This window comes from Phascolarctos cinereus, unplaced genomic scaffold (genome assembly GCF_003287225.1).
Source record: "Phascolarctos cinereus isolate Bilbo 61053 unplaced genomic scaffold, phaCin_HiC Scaffold_2;HRSCAF=192, whole genome shotgun sequence".
NCBI classification, from domain to species: Eukaryota; Metazoa; Chordata; class Mammalia; order Diprotodontia; family Phascolarctidae; genus Phascolarctos; species Phascolarctos cinereus.
Genome location: NW_027555625.1, coordinates 402,796,949 through 402,816,906, shown reverse-complemented (window position 1 = coordinate 402,816,906; position 19,958 = coordinate 402,796,949). Strand labels below are relative to the sequence as shown.

Below are 19,958 nucleotides of genomic sequence, written 5' to 3'. Positions count from 1 at the left end.
CCCTATTTATACATGATTGTTAGCAGCCACTGATACCATGGCAGTGGGGCCTGACTTCTGTAACTATAATAGCTCACATTTATATAGCACTTTAAGGCTTGCAAAGTGCTTTACAAATAATATGTCAGTGAATCCCCAAAACAACTCTGTGAAGTAGGGTCTATTTTTTAATCCCCATTTTACAGATAAGGAAACCAGGGCGGAGAAAAGTGAAATGACTTGCTCAGTCACACAATTAGTAAGTGTTGGGGCTACATTTGAACTCAGGTCTTCCTAACACCAAGTTTAGTACTCTCTTCCAGACCACCTAGCTGTCTTTATGAACCCTTGATCACTGGAGGAGGTTCAAGGGAGCCACGGGACTGTAAATAACCAGGAGGCTTCCTTTCTGGCAGATGATTGTTCTGAAGTAGTTCCCCTGCCCCAGCCACTCCCCAGTCTGATTAGTTTTAGTATTGCTAAGGTACCCTATAGTGCACTGCATGGTGCTGAGTGTGGGTTACTGTGTGCAGTGTTCCATTCCCCCCACCCTCCCTGCCATGTTCACCTTCCCATCAGTGCAACAGAAAAGAGCCGAGGGCTTCTTTGCTGAATACTTAGATCGCATGAGTAGTACCTAGAGCAGCAGACCACAGAGAAATTTTTCATTTGTTGGCGAGTCTGTGACACAATTTATGTTTCTGGTTTGCCTTTCCCTGGGGGGGATTATGAAGTAGCCGTAGAAGATCCTCCTCTCCTCCCACCTCCCTTCCCAAAACCCAACAGCTTGGTACAGGGCTCAGCATCCTGGAGATCTTCTTGAGGTTACTTGGGAAAGGGTGTCCCAACTAAATGGTACTTGTGTCAAAATAACTAGCTTGGGGTCTCTAGGGTTTACTTTGTATTTATTTGTGTATGTATGTATATGGGGAGGCAGCTAGGTGGTACAATGGGTATAGCGCTGGGCCTGGAGTCAGGAAGACCTCAGTTCAAACCCAGCTCAGACATTTATTAGCTGTGTGACCCTGGGCAAGTCACTTTGCCCATTTTGCCTCAGTTTCCTCATCTATAGAATGAACTGGAGAAGGAAATGGCAAACCACTCCAGTATCTTTGCCAAGAAAATCTCAAATGACGTTATGAAGTTAGACAAGACGGAAACAACCAAACAGCATGTATATGCATGCACATATCGCCCCCACACACATACACACATATATATGTATATATAAAAAGGGTTTATGGGGTGCTGAGGAGCCTCTGGTATGAAGGCTTGCTGAGCCCTTTTCAGGGCTGCTCATCCACCTTTGATGTCCACCTACCAGCCAACTCTCACCCGTGGCTCCAAGAAGCTGTAGCATGCACGGCAGCCACACACCAACAAACCGTCTTGTCAGACAGGAGAACTCAGGTTAGGGTAACCAATAGGCCTCAAAGTGTGGGTGAGTCAGGGGGACGTCCATCCCAATCGCGTGAAGACTTCCTCCAGTACAATGGGCGGATGAGAACAATTTGTTCCAACAGCATGAAGGCAGCTGAAGCAGGTGCTGTGGAGTGCTTAGAGCTTGGTCAGACATTGAAGACGCCACGGTCAACCACTGCTTCCTGGGCTATCACCAGTTGTCCTAACTTTTGACCTTCCATTGGACTTCAATGACTCAGGAAGAAAGAGTATGGCTAATGACTTTGTGCAACTCTGCCTCTCTTAAATCCAACCCTGTGATGTCACCGGACCCCTTTGATAAAAGGACGGACAACAGTACACACATACATACATATACGTATATGTGGGAAGGGAATAAGCATTTGCTGAGTCCCTACTATGTGCCAGGCTCACACAGCTAGAAAGCATCAGGTCTTCCTGACTCCACCTAGCATGCGTGTATATGCGTGTATATATATGTCTATGTCTATCCCTCTGCTCATCTATCTATCTTCCTTGATAGAACGTGAGGTCCTCAACAGCAGGGACGGTTTCTTTTTTGCCTGTGTATCCCCAATACTTAGTACGATACCTGGCATATGGTCTGTACTTAATAAATACTTGTTGATCAATTAATTGGTAGCTAGATGCACTGCTCAAACAAAATGGGGCCTGAAAGCATAACGGTGTTAAGTGAAGACTGAGAGGAAGCACAGATAATTAAAGCTTCAGCCCTGCAGACTACTCTGACCTTCCCTTTACTTAGACCTTGGCACATGGACTCCTACTGGTACATCCTCAGTCGCATCCCTGGGGGCTCTTGGTTTTATAAACTGAAAGGCAAGGAAATATAGTACTACTCATGCCATGCTATGGTGAATACTGGGTTATTTAAAGTCTAGTTTCTTTAGATAAGCTCCCCTGCACTGAATGACCCATAAACACCTTCTGGTACAAATGTACTTGAAATCCCAAAGTGGAGTTCTCCCTGCCCTGCATCTTCTCCCTCCCATGCTATTCTGTAAGACAAAACACCTCTAGCTTGTAGCGGATGGAAAGCAGGGTTGCTGTATGATCTTGTGAGCATGGCCTCCATAAACTAACCTGTTATGTATTCAGAATAACGTCTGATCATCTTACCCACCCCCAACTCCAATAAATTTCTGTGGCTCCCTATTAGAATTAAATTTAATTTTCTCTGTTAAGCATCTGAAGCTCTTCACAACCGACCTCCCTCTTATGTTTCCAATTTTCTTACCATGTCCTCCTCTCCACATACTATTCAGTCTAACCTGAAGTTCTCCTTCTTACCTGCAGTTCTCCACACATGAAGCTCCATCTACAGGCCTTTGCACTATCTCTCTCTCTCATGCCCAGAATGCTCTCCATCCTAACCCCTGCCTCTTAGAATCCCTGGCTGGTTTTCAGATTCAATTCCAGTGCTATTTCCTGCAGAAGGCCTTTCCCATCCCCCTCTACTGCTCATGCCCTCTCTTAGAAGGTTGTTGTCTATCATCTACTGTGTATGTTTTGTAGGTACTGATTTATTCTTCTACATTAAAATGTTAGCTCCTTGAGGTCAGGGATAAAATTTTTTTTTTTATATCCCAGCCCTTAGGACAATGCCTGGAACATTGTAAATAAGTTCTTAAATGTTGATTGATCATGCTAATGATAATAGCTAACCTTTACCTAGCCTGTTTACAATTGCAAAGCTCTTTACATGCATTATCTCATTGGAAGTAAGGACATGCAGAGCATAGTGGAAATATTTAGATTTTGGTCACACAGGGCAGGTGGAAACACACATGGGCTTTCCATGTTGCTGGCACTAGATGGTGATTTCAACCTGTAGTATACGCTATCTTGATGAAACTGGCATAGTGTTAAATGAATCCACCTGGCCACATGAATTGGCCCAGGATCAGACACATGTAGGACTGGAACTCTTAGAGGTCTTTTGGTCCATCTCCATCCCTCTGGGTGGATTTCAATGGAACCCATGCCATATTGGTGCCTACCTGGTTTTTAAAGACAGTTGGCTTCTCAGTGGATATTGTCTACTGGATTCCTAGGATACATAGAGACATGTCCCTGGGAGACACAGAAGCTGAACTGAGGGAAGTTATTTGAATGGGCTCAGAAGGCAGCTGGCAATAATAATGGTCATATCTAGCATTTAGACAGCACTTTAAGGTTTGTAAAACACTCGGCATGTTATCTCACTTGATTCCCACAACAGCCCGTGAGGGAGGTACTATTATTATCTTTATCTTATAGATGAGGAAACCGGGGCAACTTGATGAGAATCCCATCTCTAGCAAGTGTGTGACGTGGGATTTGACAGGTCTTCCTATCCCCAAGTCCAGCATTCTATCCCCTGTGCTACGTAGCACAATCCATGGACTCTCTTATGAGATTGAATTCAAGAATTAACCCCATCTTGCTTTCGGGTTAGAAACCTTGGAAAGGCATCATGCTGCTCTCTGGGCAAAGATACTGGCCAAGCCATGTAACAAAAGGAGTGGAAATTAATTTTTAAAATGTTACCTTTCTGCCACCTGTCAAATCTGTGTTTCTAATCCTTTAATTCCCTAAAATAAGTCCACAGTGATTTAAATTATTATACAATTCCTTTTTTGGGATTATACATTTTAATCACAATTATATGATGAATATTTGATTTCTCACCTAATCAGGAAAAAAAATAATTCCCCAAGAGATGCTTAATAACCATTTAAACTACTAAGGGCCTGACTAGAAAAGGGGATAAGACTGAAGGTGCTACACTGAGTAAACTTGGACTCCAAGCACCTTTTAACAAGTAAGTTCAATGGTAGAGAAATGAGCTACAGAGGATTTTCTGTAGAAGAATCTTCTCATTTAGGGAGGCTTTTCTAGGCTTCTTTCTCGGAAACAGCTTTGAAACAACACTGATCCTGTGTTCTTTTTTATCTTCTTCATAAACTTTCCCCAAATCCTGCCATGTCTTAGAAAGGAGCTAAATACAGCTGCTTCCTAGAGGGGAATCTGCTCATAGATATGCATAACCATTGGATGAAAAGTTCCAGAAAGGGTGTCCCTCTTCTCTGAATACTTTATTTTATAATTAACCAAGAGCAAGGGGGCCCTTTAAGGCATTTGTCCCTGAGGGAGTAAGATGAAGAATTTTGCTGTGTGCCATTTATTATGTTTCTCTCCATCCTTCATATTTTAAGATGATAGTACTGAAGACATGTGTGAGGGATGCTGCAGAGAAATGATGAGATTTAGCAAATGACTGCATATTTGAGCAGAGGGAGAGTGAAGGGTGAGGACGGCATTGGAATTGGGAACCTGGGTGATCAGAAGAAGAGTGGTGCTCTCAACACTCATATGGAGATCCAGGAGAAGTGGGACTTAGGTGGGAAAGATAATGAGTTCTGTTTTGGATGTGTTGCATTTGACATGTCTACAGGAATCCACTTTGGAAGTCTAACAATTAGTTGGTAATGTGGGATCGGAGTTCAGGGGAGAGAAGAGGGCTGGATAGATATATCTGGGAGTCATTGCCATTGAGATGATAATTGAACCTGTTGGTGCTGTTGAGATCACCAAGTGAGAGTACAGGGAGAAGTGAAAAGGCATACCTTTAAATGATACTCACAATTACAGTCAACAAACATTTATTAAACGCCTTTTCTGTGCCAAGCACTGCACTTAGCACTGGGTATACAAAAAAAAGAAAAACAAAATAAAAAGACAAGCCTTCAAGGAACTCACAGTCTAATGGGGGATGCAAAAAGCAAACAAATATATATATATATATATATATATAAACTCTCTCTCTCTCTCTCTCTCTCTCTCTCTCTCTCTCTCTATATATATATATATATATATATATATAAACTCTATATTTATATATATATGTATATATGTATGTGTATATATTATATATGTACATGTGTATAGGTATGTATATATACATACACACATATTTATATATACATATAATATATAATACTCACATATACATTTATGTACATAATATATACAATATAATATATACATATATTTTATACACACACACACACACACACACATATATATATATATCAGATAAATATAAAATAATTAATCAAGAGAAGACATTAGAATTCAGAGAGGTTGGGAAAGGCTTCCTGTAGAAGATGGGATTTTAGTTGGGACTTAAAGTGTTAAACTATTATTTTCCCCATTCATGAGAGTTATAAGGAAGATGGGCCTGTGATTTAGGAAAATCGCTTTAGTGGCTGAATGGGGGATGGACTGGAATAGAGAGACACTTGAGGAAGGCAGAACCACCACCAGGCTATTGCAATAATCCCAGGGTAGGGTGATAAGGGCCTGTACTGGGGTGGTGGCAGGGTCAGAGGAGAGAAGAGGATGCTTTTGAGAAATCTTGCAAAGGCAAAATCCATAGGCTTCAGCAGTAGACTGGGAGTATATATGTGTGTGGGGGGGGAGTGAGAGATAGTGGAGTTGAGGTTGTGAGCCTGAGGCACTGTCACTGGGAGTGTCACAGATGAAGATAAAATAAAAAAGACTAAGAAGAAGTGGTCAGATAGGTAGAAGGAAAATCAAGAGTAAGCAGTCATGAAAACCAAGAGAATAAGGAGTATCCAGGGAGAGAATGTGGTCAATAATATCAAATATATCCATTAAGTCAAATCGTTCATTTGTTTTCCAGTAATGTCTGACTCTTTGTGACACCATTTGGGGCTATCTTGGCAAAGATACTGGAGTGGTTTGCCATTTCCTTCAGCTCATGCTACAGATGAGGAAACTGAGGCAAACAGGGTTAAGTGACTTGCCCAGGGTCACATAACTAGGAAGTGTCCATTTTGAACTCAGGAAGATGAGTCTTCCTGACTTCAAGCCTGGCACCCTATCCACTGTACCACCTTGCTGCTCTATTAAGTTATCTCAAAAAAGAACAATCCAGATACTTGTAACCATGTTGTTCCCATGGGATTTCAGCTTTGAAGATATTCTTCCAAAGACCAGAGAATTAACATATACCACAGCCTAGTGGTAGACTCATGGTATATTTTTCTTATTAAATCTCAAATATGTTATTTTTCTCTATGAAATTTAAATTCTGCTCCTACCTCCAACTAGAGTTGCCACAATGCCTTTCACCTGAACAGAAAAACCTAGTCCAATTCAATTCATATAGCTACACTGCATTTTGTAGGAATTTCCTCCCTCTGCCCTAGAAATCAACCTTTTTTTTCAAACATTAATCAAGAATGTTTCACAACTGATTCACTAAGCCAGTAGGGTTTTCTCCCTCTATTTTATTGCATAAAGAAACTAAGTTATATATAATTTGAACAGCTTTCCAGTGGTCAGGTAACTCTAGAAACATGGCTCTCTCATGGGCCCCTGAAGCCTCTGCTTTCTCATTAGCCAAAGAAAGTTATTAATTAACAAGTGTGAAAAATGCCAGAATAGCATCCCTGGATCACGTCAAACCAATTTGGACAGTTTGAAGACGGGAAAGTGGAGAGGAGAAGATCAGTAGGGGGACAATTATATCTAGGCCAAGTCCCTTGGACTTACTCCAATATTACTTCCCCTCACTTAGACCTAGCTTGACTGTCTCAGATAGGGTACTGAGAGCCCAGACAAAGACTCTCATCATCCCTGACCTACGGGAGTCTCTTACTAAACTGATCATCAGAACTGAAGGGATGAAAACATAAAGGTGAATGGTAAACACTGGGGCAAGGGACTGCTCTGACACCTACTAAGTTTTGAAAGATCGTACAGCATCACAGGCATTAGCTTGTGGGAGGACAAATGAAGAAAATGATCAACACTATACTAGTTAGGGGGCAGCCAGGTGTATGGATAGAGTGCCTGGCCTGGAATCAGGAAGACTCATCTTTTGGAGTTCAAATTTGGCCTCGGACACTTCCTAGTTGTGCGACCCTGGGCAAGTCACTTAACCTTGTTGGCCTCAGTTTCCTCATCTGTGAAATGAGCTGGAGAAGGAAATGGGAAACCACTACAGTATTTTTGCCCACAAAACCTCAAGCTGGTCATGAAGAGTCAGTCATGACTGAAATAACCGAACAACTGCGCTCTTCTGGCAGATAAAGGTTCTGCTGGGTGACGGGCACATCATTACCTTTCAAACAACAAACAGGGTCTTTCTGGGGGTCTCACGTTAGTCCTTGCTTCGTGCTTATCTTACAGCAACAGTGGACATTATGATCATTGGGTACTATTGCAGCCCCAAAACAAAAAAATGATTAATAATGTCAAATGTATCCATGAAATTAAAAATCTTATCTCAAAAAGGGCAATCCAGATACTTATAACCGTGTTGTTCCCATGGGATTTCACCATTGGGGATATTCTGCATTCCTTCCAAAGACAAGAGAACTAACAGATACCATGGCCTGGTGGTAGACTCATGGCATACTTTTCTTGTTAAGCATCAGATACATTATTTTTCCTGCTGGGACTTAATTTTAGCTTCTACATCCAACTAAAGTTGCCACAAGGTCTTTGAACTGAATAGAAAAACCTAGTCCAATTCAATTAATATAGCTCTACTGAATTTTGTGGGAATTTTTCTGGGGCCCTGAAGCCGCCTCTGCTCCAGGCTGCCAGGTTGGGCAATGGAGAGCCAGGGTGAAGCATTTGCAGTCGTCCTAACGGGAAGTCTGGGCACTGTTGCCTTTGTAGAACATGACTAAGCTATCTATCTACTTAGAACTTACAGATGCAAAAATGAAAATTATTTTCCCATGACTAATTTCATATGCAAAGAGAGCCCCTTGGCATCTTTTCATAGCTGTTATTATTTATATTTGAAAAAAAATCTAAATACAAAACAATAGAGGAATGGATAAATACTGTGTTAAGCATAGTGGATAGAGTGTTAGATTTAGAATCAAGAAGACCTGAGTTCCAATCCTGCCCAACACTTTCCAGCTGTGTAACCTGGGGCAAATCACCTTATTTTTCTCAGCCCCCATTTTTGTCATCTGTAAAATGGGTATAATAATAGTAATGACCTTTTAGGGTTGTTGTGAGGATCAAATGAAATAACATATTTAAAGTGCTTATACCACTTTAAGGTTATACTAATGCCATTGAAATGTGATCAGAAATTATAAAACAATTAAGATGGACAAGTATATGAATTACAAAGTAATCTGGAAAACAGCTTTTTGGCATCATAAAAAGCCCTCAAAAAGCAAAAACAAAAGAATGGAGTACACAATAATTAGAGTCATATAAGGAAAAATGAGTAAGAATGAATAGACTGATGTGGCCCTAGATAGACTGACAAAGTGGGAGATGGCACAGTAACATTTATAGCTCTTTTATCAGGCTGGGCTGGCCAAATCTGATGGAAACTGACCATTTCTAATTTTAAAAAAAAGTCCTTGGGCTTCAACTCAATGCTGTTATATCTAGAGAAATATTTATTTAGAATGCTGGGAAGTGAAAGAAAGAGGAAGAGGAGAAGTGGGAAAAATGAGAGGCCTTCATAACAGGGAGCAAAGTCCTAAGACTTTTAAGTCCTAAGCCTGGGAGATGTTTGTAAAGGAAACAGGGAAGAAAAATGTCTTCTATTAGCTCTCCTCCTTATTCAGGCAATGTAAGACATGATTTAATGACTATTAGTAGTTATTTTTTTCTAGAACTGCACTTTCCCTGGCATAGGCAATTTCCATTGTGGAATTTTCTCCACTGATGCATATCAAACACTCATCTGCAATATATCAACAAACCAATCAACTAATTAATCAATCAATAAGCATTTATTAAGAGCCTAATATGTGCCAGGCACAATGCTAGGCACTAGGATTATGAACACAAAGAATGTAACAATCCCTACTAGGAACTTTACATCCTAAATCTGATAGCCTTATAATATCAGAGCTGTTTTTCTGTTTCTCGTATAAGACATATCATCTCCCTTCTCTATTGTCTTTCCGCTGGCTGTCCCCTGTGCCTGGAATACACTCCTTCCTCACTTCAACCTCAGAGAGTCTCTTTCTTTTAAGTGATCTGCCCATGGTCAGTAATATATGTAAAAGACAAGACTTGAACACAGATTTTCCTGACACCAAGGTCAACAACCCTAGATCTATTATACCATGCTGTGTCCAATAATAATTCATTAACAGAGTCAATTTGGAGAAAAGGTTCCCACCAATGCTCCCTCAAATCACAGGTTATCCTAAGATACAATGGTTACTTTAACAATGTCACATTGGCCCTAAGGATGGATGGATGGATTATGTGTGTGTGTGTGTGTGTGTGTGTGTGTGTGTGTGTGTGTATCTCAGATAAGGTCTCCTGACAGACAGAAGGCCACTACCTTGGAAAGCCTGGAAACAGAGTGTTACAAGAGCAAAGAATACAGAAAGATTCTGGAGGAGTGGTATTTAAAGGCCAGATGGTCTATCCACATTTATTACACCTTCCAGTCGCCACTTTTAGAAGGAATGTGCACCCCTTTTCTTCCCCCCTTCCCCCAGCTGTGATGAACTACAACTCGCGCCTCTGACTTGGTGGTGATAATTAAATATTATCTGCCTGTCACTTGGCACACATGTTGTGTGTGTTCTCAGACTTTAATGAGCTGGTATTTGTCTCCTGTAAGCAAAAATATTTCTTTGAGCCTCTTGTTTTTCAAATTGGGGTGAGCAGTTCAAGTGAAGATTTCATGCTATTTTTTTTTAAAGTCTGTTTGCTAGCAAGTCTTGTCTAAAGAAAACTGGCTTCTATTAAGGGTCCATGGAGAGCAAAGAGATTTTCATGAAGACCAGTTCCATAGGTTCACAGATTTAGAGCCCGAAGCACCTTAGATGTTATCTTGTCCAAATTTCTCATTTTCTAGATGAAGGCACTGTTGTCCTGGAGAGGTTGAATCGCTTCATCAAAATCAGACAACTAGCAGAATTAGGATTTGAACCTGGGTCTTCTGGCTTCAAATGCAGCCCTCTTTCTCCTGCACCCCTTTTCAGATATTATGGTCAGCATTCAGAGCCCAGTACCATTTATGTAAATGGTAGGTGCTTAATATATGCCTGTCAAATGAATGTGGAACGAAAGGCATTTCTTTCATGTTTATTGTTGAGATTCAAAGGATTGAGAGCAGTGGGGCAAAAGCAGTGGAAGGGACTAAAACAACGACAGAGGGCAGTATTTTTCTGTTGTTCAGACGATTGTAAAGGTCTCCTTTCTCTCCCTTTCCCTACTTAAAAAATTAAACTTTTACACAGAGAACTAGTTAAAAATATCGATACTACAAAGCAATGTTAGATAGAAAAGCAGTTTGCCTTTTTTTACTCTCTTCTTGAAGTGTACTCTGTAATTTTCCCCATTCATGAGATTTATAACTAATGCATTCTTTGCAGCTGTTCCTGGAGCTGCATTCAGGTTCGGCATGGGCACTCTCAGTCACACAGCCAGGTTTATACACCAATACAGTTTTTCATGAATAGCTCCTAAATCAGAATTGGGGCTACTGCAGAGTTTCCCAAAAAAGATATAATTAGGGTGCAACAGGACTGGGTCCAGACTGGACGACAAGCAGTTTTAATATTTATCAATAAATGGCAAAGTGCTTAGCACCCCACCTAAGGATGTAATTAACCACAGAACAGAGAATCTGAGCCCTGGATTTGCCTTATAAAGAAGGCACTCAGTTTAATTGAGGATTGCTTATGTCAGGTGAGAGAGAGTCTGTGTCTACCTCTCTCACCTGACATAACAATTAACTGGGGGTTTTCTTTTTATAAACATTGTGTGGCTCCTTTTTCTACGTGGTTAATTACTTCCTTGGGAGGTTTCCTTTAATACTTCCCATAACAAGGCCATTATTGTCTTTAGCATAATCACTGGCTCATTTGCTTTGGTGCCCTTCCTTTGCCTTGCTCTCATTTTGACTCAGCCTCTGGAAACCAAGACCAGCTGCCCTATGTAGTCTTTCCTTCCACCTTCCCTTCCCCCCCACACTGCTAGTGCTTAGGGCTGGAGACCGGTGCCATCCAGCTTAGAGAGGCTTCCCACCTTCCCTCCCTTCCTCTCCTTCCTTCCATGAAACATGGAGGACAAGAGATGTGTTAGTCATGTAGGTTACATATTAGTATGGAACAGTGGACAGAGTATTGGACTAAGACTCAGGAAGACCTGGGTTTAAGTATCACCGTGGACACCATTTACAATGCGTGACCTTGAGCTGGGTAAGCCACTTTACCTCGTTGGTTCTCAGTTCTTCCATCTGTAAAATGGATTTAAATTTGATGGCTTCAAAGATTCCTTCTAGTTCTAAATCTAGAATCTTTTTCTGTGTTTTTTTTTCTTTTTAAGGCAATTAGGGTTAAGTGACTTGCCCAGGGTCACACATCTAGGAAGTGTCAAGTGTTTGGTCTGAGGCCGGATTTGAACGCATGACTTCAGGGCCGGTGCTCTATCCACTGTGCCACCAGCTGCCCCCCCTAAACCTAGACTCTTAAGAAACTGACAGTTTTAGAGTCTCCACTGTGAAACATAACATTCTGTTCTTCTCCTCTCTCACCTACCCTACTCCTTTCCTCACCCCCGACCCTCCCCCTCCGCCCCAAGGTCTTCCAATGCTACTGTAGATGCCCAGGGTGGGGAAGGGAACCCACCCAACACCTACAATGTTGTCAGTAAGCAATTGTTGTAGTTTGTGAAACAAACAGGGGCGAGAAAATAAATAAAACACACACACACACACACACACACACACACACACAGAGCCATGACTCCTGAGTAGGAAAATGCCAGGATTTTGACTCTACTTCAGTAAAGAGAAAATACTGCAACACTGTGAGTGTGAGTACTGACCATGGCACTTTGGAATCCTGTGAAAACCCAAAGCAAAAATAAAAAAAAATAAAAGATTGCCATTAGTGGGGCCTGGACACAATTCAATTCGTGATTAATGGACATTACATAGAACTAGAAGATTAGGAGAATTCACTTACATTAAACAACACCCCAGTCTTCTCTGGGTAGCAGGAAGAAAAACTTTGAGCAAACTCCATAGTGCCCTAATACCCTGCTGAGGATCAGATTATCTGGGCCAGATAACCTTCTTTTTGGTAGCTGTGAATATTCCTGCCTTCCCTTTGACTCTGTCAACATGGGATTGGGGGGGGTTGGCAAGTTCAGGACTAAGACCAATCCTGACCTCTCATCTGAAATGCCCAGCACCAGAAGGCCTGTCAGAATCAGCCATTCTGTAGACAACGTCAGGGACTCTTTTGTGACAGTGGGTGCTTGAATACCTGAAGGCAGCACGAAGCCCTCTGTCACCCCAAGCTGTCTTCGACGAGAGCCCACGTCGGTACAAGGATGCCATATTCCCCATCTCATTTGTTTCAAAAGAAATGTTACAACAACGTCTGACAATAGTATGGGAGAGGTCTTTCAGTAGTAAAATGACTCATGACTAAAGTACATACAACCCTCTGTTCTTGAGGGACTGGGAATTGGAAGACTTTTTGCTCACCTCCCTCATTATCCTTGTTATCAGCACAGGAGGTTTCCATGGCAACGTTGCATCCGGGCCCTCTCCAGCCGGTCTGGCAGACACACTGCCAGCTGTTCTGACCGAGTGTGCATCTCCCATTGCCACTGCACAAATCGGGGCAGCCATCTGGTTGAAGAAATGAAGAAGATAAGTACGAGGGACACAGATCCACGCCACAGATTTGAGGGCCATGCAAAGGGAGGACGAAGTCACTGTACATTCACAGGGCCATCCTTGGAGGTAGAGGGTGGGGAGGAGATAATGGCCATCTTAGAAACAGAGTTTGGGGAAGCGGGTTACACATGCAGTAGGGAGTACATGAAAGAAAGGGGGATACGCACCATTGAGATGTGCTGCCACTGCCCTATAGGATTGGTTCTGTCTGAACTTTCCGAACAGATGGAGTTCGGCAGTTCATCTCAGAAAACAGAAATCAGTTTTGAGTTGATCGTTTACCTAGTTGAGGATTTATTTAGGACCAGTGTCTTGGTTTGGACACGGTCTTGATTTCTTTTTTTGTTTTGCTTTATTAGAAGTGCCCTCTGCAGAAGGAGAAAAAATATTCCTTTCAACTAAGGATGGCAAAGTGCCTTCTCCATCTTTCAGAATTCTAAAGATATATTTACATATAATTATCACAGGCTTCTCATGACTGAGAACCGGATTAGTCTGCTGAGCTATTTTCACATTCTGTCTCTTTTAATATTAAGTTTTAATGGGTACTTTAAAAAGTTGGCTACTTATTACTCAACCTATTTATGGCAGGGTTTAAAATACTGAATTACATGAAAGCTGAGGCCTGAGAAATTTTCCAAGTGCATAAATGTTGAATGAATGAGGTGAATGGTTTTTTTTTTGTTTTGTTTTGTTTTGTTTCTGGGTTTTTTTGGGAAGGTTTGTTTGTTTGTTTTTGGCAGGGTTAGATCAACATTCTGCCTCCTTTCCCTCATACACTTGCAAAATGTGCATCGAATGTCACTGAAATGACTGAACCTGTCCCTCTACTGAGCTGAGATACAGCCTGGGTCCCAGGGTGGAGACAAAGTGAGGGATGGCCCCAGGCACTGAAGCGGAGTGGAAGAGTTCTCATGGGCAAAGGGGTAATCCCCTTCTGACCCAGAGAGATAAGCAGGAGAGTTGGTATCACAGATTCATACCCAAAACATCCTGATTGCTAACAAGAAGTTCTTCATGTGTTCCTCCTCAGCGTGACTGTATACTAATGGTCATTGACTGGGCTGTCATTGAAAAAGCAAATTCCCTTGAAATGATTTTATATAACACCAAAGAGAAGAATGAATTGGGCAATGGAGAAGAAATGGAGAGTTTTGCATAGAGGATTGAGTCAAGATGGCTCACCTGAAACAGGCCTACATCAATTGCTCTTGCTGTTATAACTTTCCTCACCAGCGCTAAGGATGGGTTTGCTGAGCAGCTCTCCTCTCCTGTCTTAGGTGCCAGAGAAGCAACAGAATCAATACACAACTCTACAGCCCAGATTCAAAGGGCTCTTTCCAAATGGCCTGGGACTCCAGCGTCCTTTTTCTTCCTATTTAATTCTTGCTCTGTACAAAGACTCTCCTGGCTCTATGCAGCTGGTGGTAGGGGTGAGAATACTCAGCGGTAGCCACTCCCAATAGAGTATATGACAAACAACAGATGAGGGAAAAGTTCACTGGGTGTGGCAGAGGGAGGGCACTTGGGGAGGCCCGAGGAAGGAAAGAGAGGCACTACAGGCACAGCTAAGAATGCACAGGCATGCACTGACACTCCCTAAAGAGTCTTCCTCCTTCCTAGGTTCCCAAGCCATTATGACTTTTCCTACTAATGGTGAAACTAAGGCAGAGAGAAGCTAAGCAACTTCTTTGGATTATATATGATGAAAGAAATGGGGGACAGCAGCTTCAGAAAAAAGAATTGCAGATATTTCTGCAGGTGTAAGAAGGATCTCATTAAGTGAAAATAAAGGATTTTCACTATTCTAAGATGGAGGAAAAAAAAGGCATCTAACCAAGGCATATAATTTATCTCCGGGTTCAAAAGGTATGGTTACTAGTACACAAAAAACACCCTAACTTGAATGGTCTTCCAACATGTTGAACACCTTGGTAACTACTGTGGATGTGAATTATTTTGCCCCTTTGAGGTGTCATGTTTTCTGAATTAAAACAGGAATAAAAGTGTCAGAGAAGGGCTCATTGTAGAGGAAGCCCAAGTTTGTAATGTAAAATTTAAATTCACAATCAATGCTAGCCTGTCTGCCAGAGATATGCACTCAAAATGTGTGTATGCCTGGGTTGGGTAGCTTTCCCCCTCCTTTTCCATTTTTTTTCCCTTTGACCAACCAAAGTGAGATAAACAGATCACAGTAGCAGGTTTTCTCCACATCATATGAGCAAGATGAAAACATGAACAGTGGGAAGCTGGCAAATCTCTGAAAAGTATCAGGGCAGCTGGGAATTAATGGACATGACTTTGCTTTTAGCTTGAAGACTGAAGAAAGCAGCCCCAGTAGGTGCGTGGAGTTGCTAGGCAACCCCACGCTACCTCTGGCACAAGTTCATTCTGTTGGTGGCCTTCAGAAGAGACGATGTGTTGTGTTTGTAAAATGCAAAGCCAGCTTCCTCTTAAGGAAAAACAAAATGTAAGAAGTAATTAGTCTACAGGGCAAGTGGGCAACTGGGCTGTTATTCCCTCTGGAGAGGATTTGAAAGTCAGAATTGGACTCGGGTTTCTAGGATGTGAACTTAGAGGGTCAGAACCATTGGCTGGGTAAACTAGCAAGCCTACAGGGTGGAGTCCTCTGGGACAGGGTTGTTGACCACATAGACCACAGAGTATTTTTCAAAGTCAATCCCGTGTTTGATGCCAGCTCTGTGTCTAAAGCACATGGAGCCTTCTGGGAGGCTCCAAACACTGGTTCAGACATGGAGCAGGTGGCATGGGACTGATGACACATAGCTACTCTGCCTGGCCTCTGCTTAGACTAGAAAGAAGATAGTGGGACCTCCCCATAGAGTCCATCCCCCTACAGCAATGATGCTGGGGGTAAAGCCAACTCCACATTCTCTGACAGCCTACCAATCCATAGGGGATTCAATACTAGGCTATGGTGACCAAGGAAGTAAGAGGTTGTATGTCAAACACCTTCTACCTTCTGTATCCTTGTTAACAGTAAAAAGCAATCCCAATCCCCTGCTCCTCTCCCCCTCCCCCTGATCCACCCCTGGTAACACAGCAGGGCTAGATGAATCACTACCAAATTCTAGTCACTTAAAAAACCCTGTTTGTCAACAATTTTCAAGTAGGAAGGCTTTTTGCTTTAAAAAAAAAAGTCAGGCTAAAACAAAATAACGTCTATGGTGACGTGAAAGGGGAGCACACATGCACTTGAAGAAAGCTATAATTACCATAAAAGGTTCTTCTAAAAAGGAATGTTCTACCATGTTCAGCAATTTAGAGGTAGAAATAAATGGCTAATATTGCATAAGGGATGTGAAGAGAGAAAGGGTTTTAACATTCAGAATCAAATGCAACTGGGAAAAGCTTGGGAGATAATACCTACTTCAAACAGAAAAAGCAAGGAAGTAGATGAAGGGGAAAAATACAAAACAAACTGAAAATAAACACAAACAGACTGAATGAACAAGCTGTTGGAGTAATGAGAAATACCTACTTGGTGCTAGAGGCCATCATAAAAATCTAATATAATACCCCAGATCAATGCTTTGAATAAGAGGCTGTTCTGAGTTAGGAGAAACCAACTTGCCTTGACATTTTATCAATTCTTTCTGGTCTATAGCATGGCCTTGTTCAAGGGCTATTCCAACCAGTTCAGGTGTATCTCTGCCCTCCCTTCAGCTAGAGCAGGCAAGAAGGAAAGTCCTAGCTTGTTTGGAACCCCCAAATCTGGATACAGAGATCTCCCCAGCATTTGGACAGCAGGGAATCTCACGAAAACTTCTCCCCTTCTCCCTTTAGCCTCTTTAGTCTACCACCCAGGAAGGTCCCAGCACCAATGCTGATTGTTCACTCTTCCTAATGAGAGTCTGCTAAGCATTTCCTAATACAATTAGAAGACCATCCACCAACGCAGGAAATGTAGAGAAAGCATAAGAAAAATGCTGTTATGGGATCATGGGAAAGGTATCACCCTTCCTCAAAGGCCTAGTCTTTTTAATCTTATGTTAAAGAGGGGTCACTGTTCCCCTTCTATTCCTCTCTTCTAAATGTCACTTTCTAAAAAAAAAATTTTGAAGCTATGGCAGTTGCAACATTGCCAGACATTACTAGAATTAGGAGGTGTAATCATTAGTAACACTTAGGAGACAGCCTTTGCTTTCCAGAAATGTTTATGGTTAAAAATAGCTGAGACACTGGGGAGAGATGCTCACTGAGGGTCTGGAGGCCATTTAAACTAAACAGCAGTGGCAAAGGTCCAGAAAATTAATCTGATGTTTTGAGATACTCTGGGGAAAACCTTCAACTAATTTTAAATGACTGCCAAAGAAGCATTTCTGTCTCTGGGAGACCAGGGGCCTACTCCTCTCACTCATCCATGTGTACAAGAAGGAAGCATTCAGGAGCTAAGTTTTTGGGCAGTAAAGTGGCACTGGCAGCCAGCTATGGGCACACACTATGTATACCCACACCTGAACAGCTGCCCCGACCCTTAGCTGCAGTTCCTGCTAACATGAGCAAGAAAGAAGGTACAAAAGTTAGAATCAGAGATTTCTCTTTTTCAATAACTTATTTTTTCAAAAAATATTTTATTTTTTCCCCAATTAATGTGAAAACCATTTTCAACTTTTTTTTTTAAGGTTCTGAGTTCCAAATTCTATCCCTTCCTCCCTCCGTCACTCCCCTTCCCCTCCCTGAGATGGCCAACAAGCCAGTATAGATTATACATGTGCAGTCACGCAAAATGTTTCCGGTGCTCTGGAGATTAGTAAGGACAGCTTTGGAAAACTTAGCCTGCCTCCTGTGAGTGATCATGATATTCCAGAGACAGAAATGATCTTTCAGCAGTCAGTGCTATCTTAAACTGCAGATGCGAGAAGGGCGAGAGGAAAGGACTAGGGAAGTCGGGAAGGAGAATGGTCTTTCTATGGTCCCACTGCCCAACTTTTGCTAACAAGGTAAAAATCACTTTTGACAGCAGCAGGACTGCTGTGAAGTGACACCATGCAGATCCAGCTGTCTATGCTGCAAGTTTTCTGCCTGCACCTGGATTCTTACTGATCAGCATCATTTTAAATCCTAATACACAGTGTGGGAAAAGGAAGATAGTAATACCAGCCTCAAAGAACACTGAAAGGTTTGTTATGCCTGACTCTTAAAAGAGAAGGACCCTCCCTGAATTCTAATAAAAAAAGAGAATTTGTCTGCCTTTTCTGTCTTTCATGTTCCAAGTTTTCACTAATAAGTGTTTTTTATTGTCCGTATGATTATGAGATGAGGACAAGAGCTTTGGGAATAGTAGGAGGAGACAGTTCTGTGGGGAAGGAGACCTATGAGATGAGAAAAGCCTGCTGAGTTTTGTTTCCTCCAAACTTAGCCACGCTCACAATTCTACTCCTCTTCCATCCAGACTAAGACTGTAGGGTACCTTCTACATTTTTTAAACTAGCATATTTTGCTCAGACAGGGACGTAAACAGGGAGAAGACGAGAGAAAGGAGGCAAAGTTGTCACCCTAAGGGTGGCATGGGGGTAGGAGGGGTTTAAGTGAAACCAATTTTATTGCCCCGGGATCTGGCCCCTTTCTGCCACTTTCCCCACTGGATAAGGTAGTGGCATCAGCATGTGTATTTAACATCACTAAAATACGATACAGACAATTATGCTCCTGTTCAGAGTCATTGCTCATTGTTTAGAGCCATCCCAGAAGGCAAAAGCTACTAGAAAGGCAGCATGGGCTAACCGGCAGGGTGCTAGAATGAGACTCAGGAAAACACCTCCAACACTCAGTAGCTGTGTGACCATGGGCAAAATGCTTAGTCCTCTCTGAAACTCTATTTCCTCATCTGTAAACTGGGGGTGACAGAGTAGTACCGACCCCAGAGGGTTTTCACGAGGCTCAAATGCTCTGCAAACCTTAAAACACTTTATCAGTCATCATTTCTCTTAGACATAGAGGCAGCTGGTGGCGTGTGTAGAGTGCTGGATCTGGAGTCGGGTAGACCTGAATTCAAATCCACCCTCAGACTACCACCTGTGTGACCCTGGCCAAGTCACTTAGCCTCTTTGTGCCTCAGTTTCCTCGACTGTAAAATGGGGACAATAATAACCTTTGCAGGTGAAGATTGAATAAGATATGTAAAAATGCTTGGCGCAGTACATAGTAGGTGTAGGTGCATAGTATATAGTAGGGGCTGCATAAATGCTTATTCTCTACTTTCCTGTAGACATTCAGATGAGTCCCTAGACCGATGGAACTTCATTGAGCAAAAGAGGCATTTGATACAACATTGGAAATTTAAAAAAAAATGGCGAGCAGAAACTAGGACTGCATGTGTATGTGGGTGTGTGTGTGGTGTGTGTGTGTGTGTGTGTGTGTGTGTGTGTGTACTGGGCAGTGTCATTCTGTATTTAGGGAAGCTGAGACCTACCGGATAAAAGAGACAACAGATATCTCAAAGAGAAAGAATAGAAGGTGTGTCTGTAGATTAAGAGAGTGATAAGAGTTACGCAAAGGCAGGCATGACAATAATAAGAAAGCCCAGTGGTTTAATTTGGTTCTTGGAGGACAATTAAGTTTTTGTACCTTGCATTGCTTATTCCCACGGCTGTCCAGCAAATAATGAATGAGGTGCCTGTGAGTATGGAAATAAGGACAAAGGCTTGACTTTGATTTCTTATTTGTTATTTTTAACCATCCAATTTCTACACCCACTGAGCATCGTTAGAGCCACAGGAGGGTCATAAAAATACAAATGACACCTACGAGGCCTGTGGGCACGGACTCGTTACTTACCGTAGGGCTGACGTTTCTCTTTTAACTAGAG

The 19,958-nt window shown here is 42.1% G+C and overlaps 1 protein-coding gene across 1 annotated transcript in view; it reads right to left on the bottom strand.

Moving 5' to 3' along the window:
* The window catches only part of TENM2 (teneurin transmembrane protein 2), a 376,176-nt gene that overhangs the window by 72,445 nt on the left and 283,773 nt on the right, over positions 1-19,958 (bottom strand). Inside the window, 1 exon segment of the mRNA XM_020992339.2 lies at positions 12,932-13,078. Within this exon segment, the coding sequence (XP_020847998.2) occupies positions 12,932-13,078 (147 nt within the window).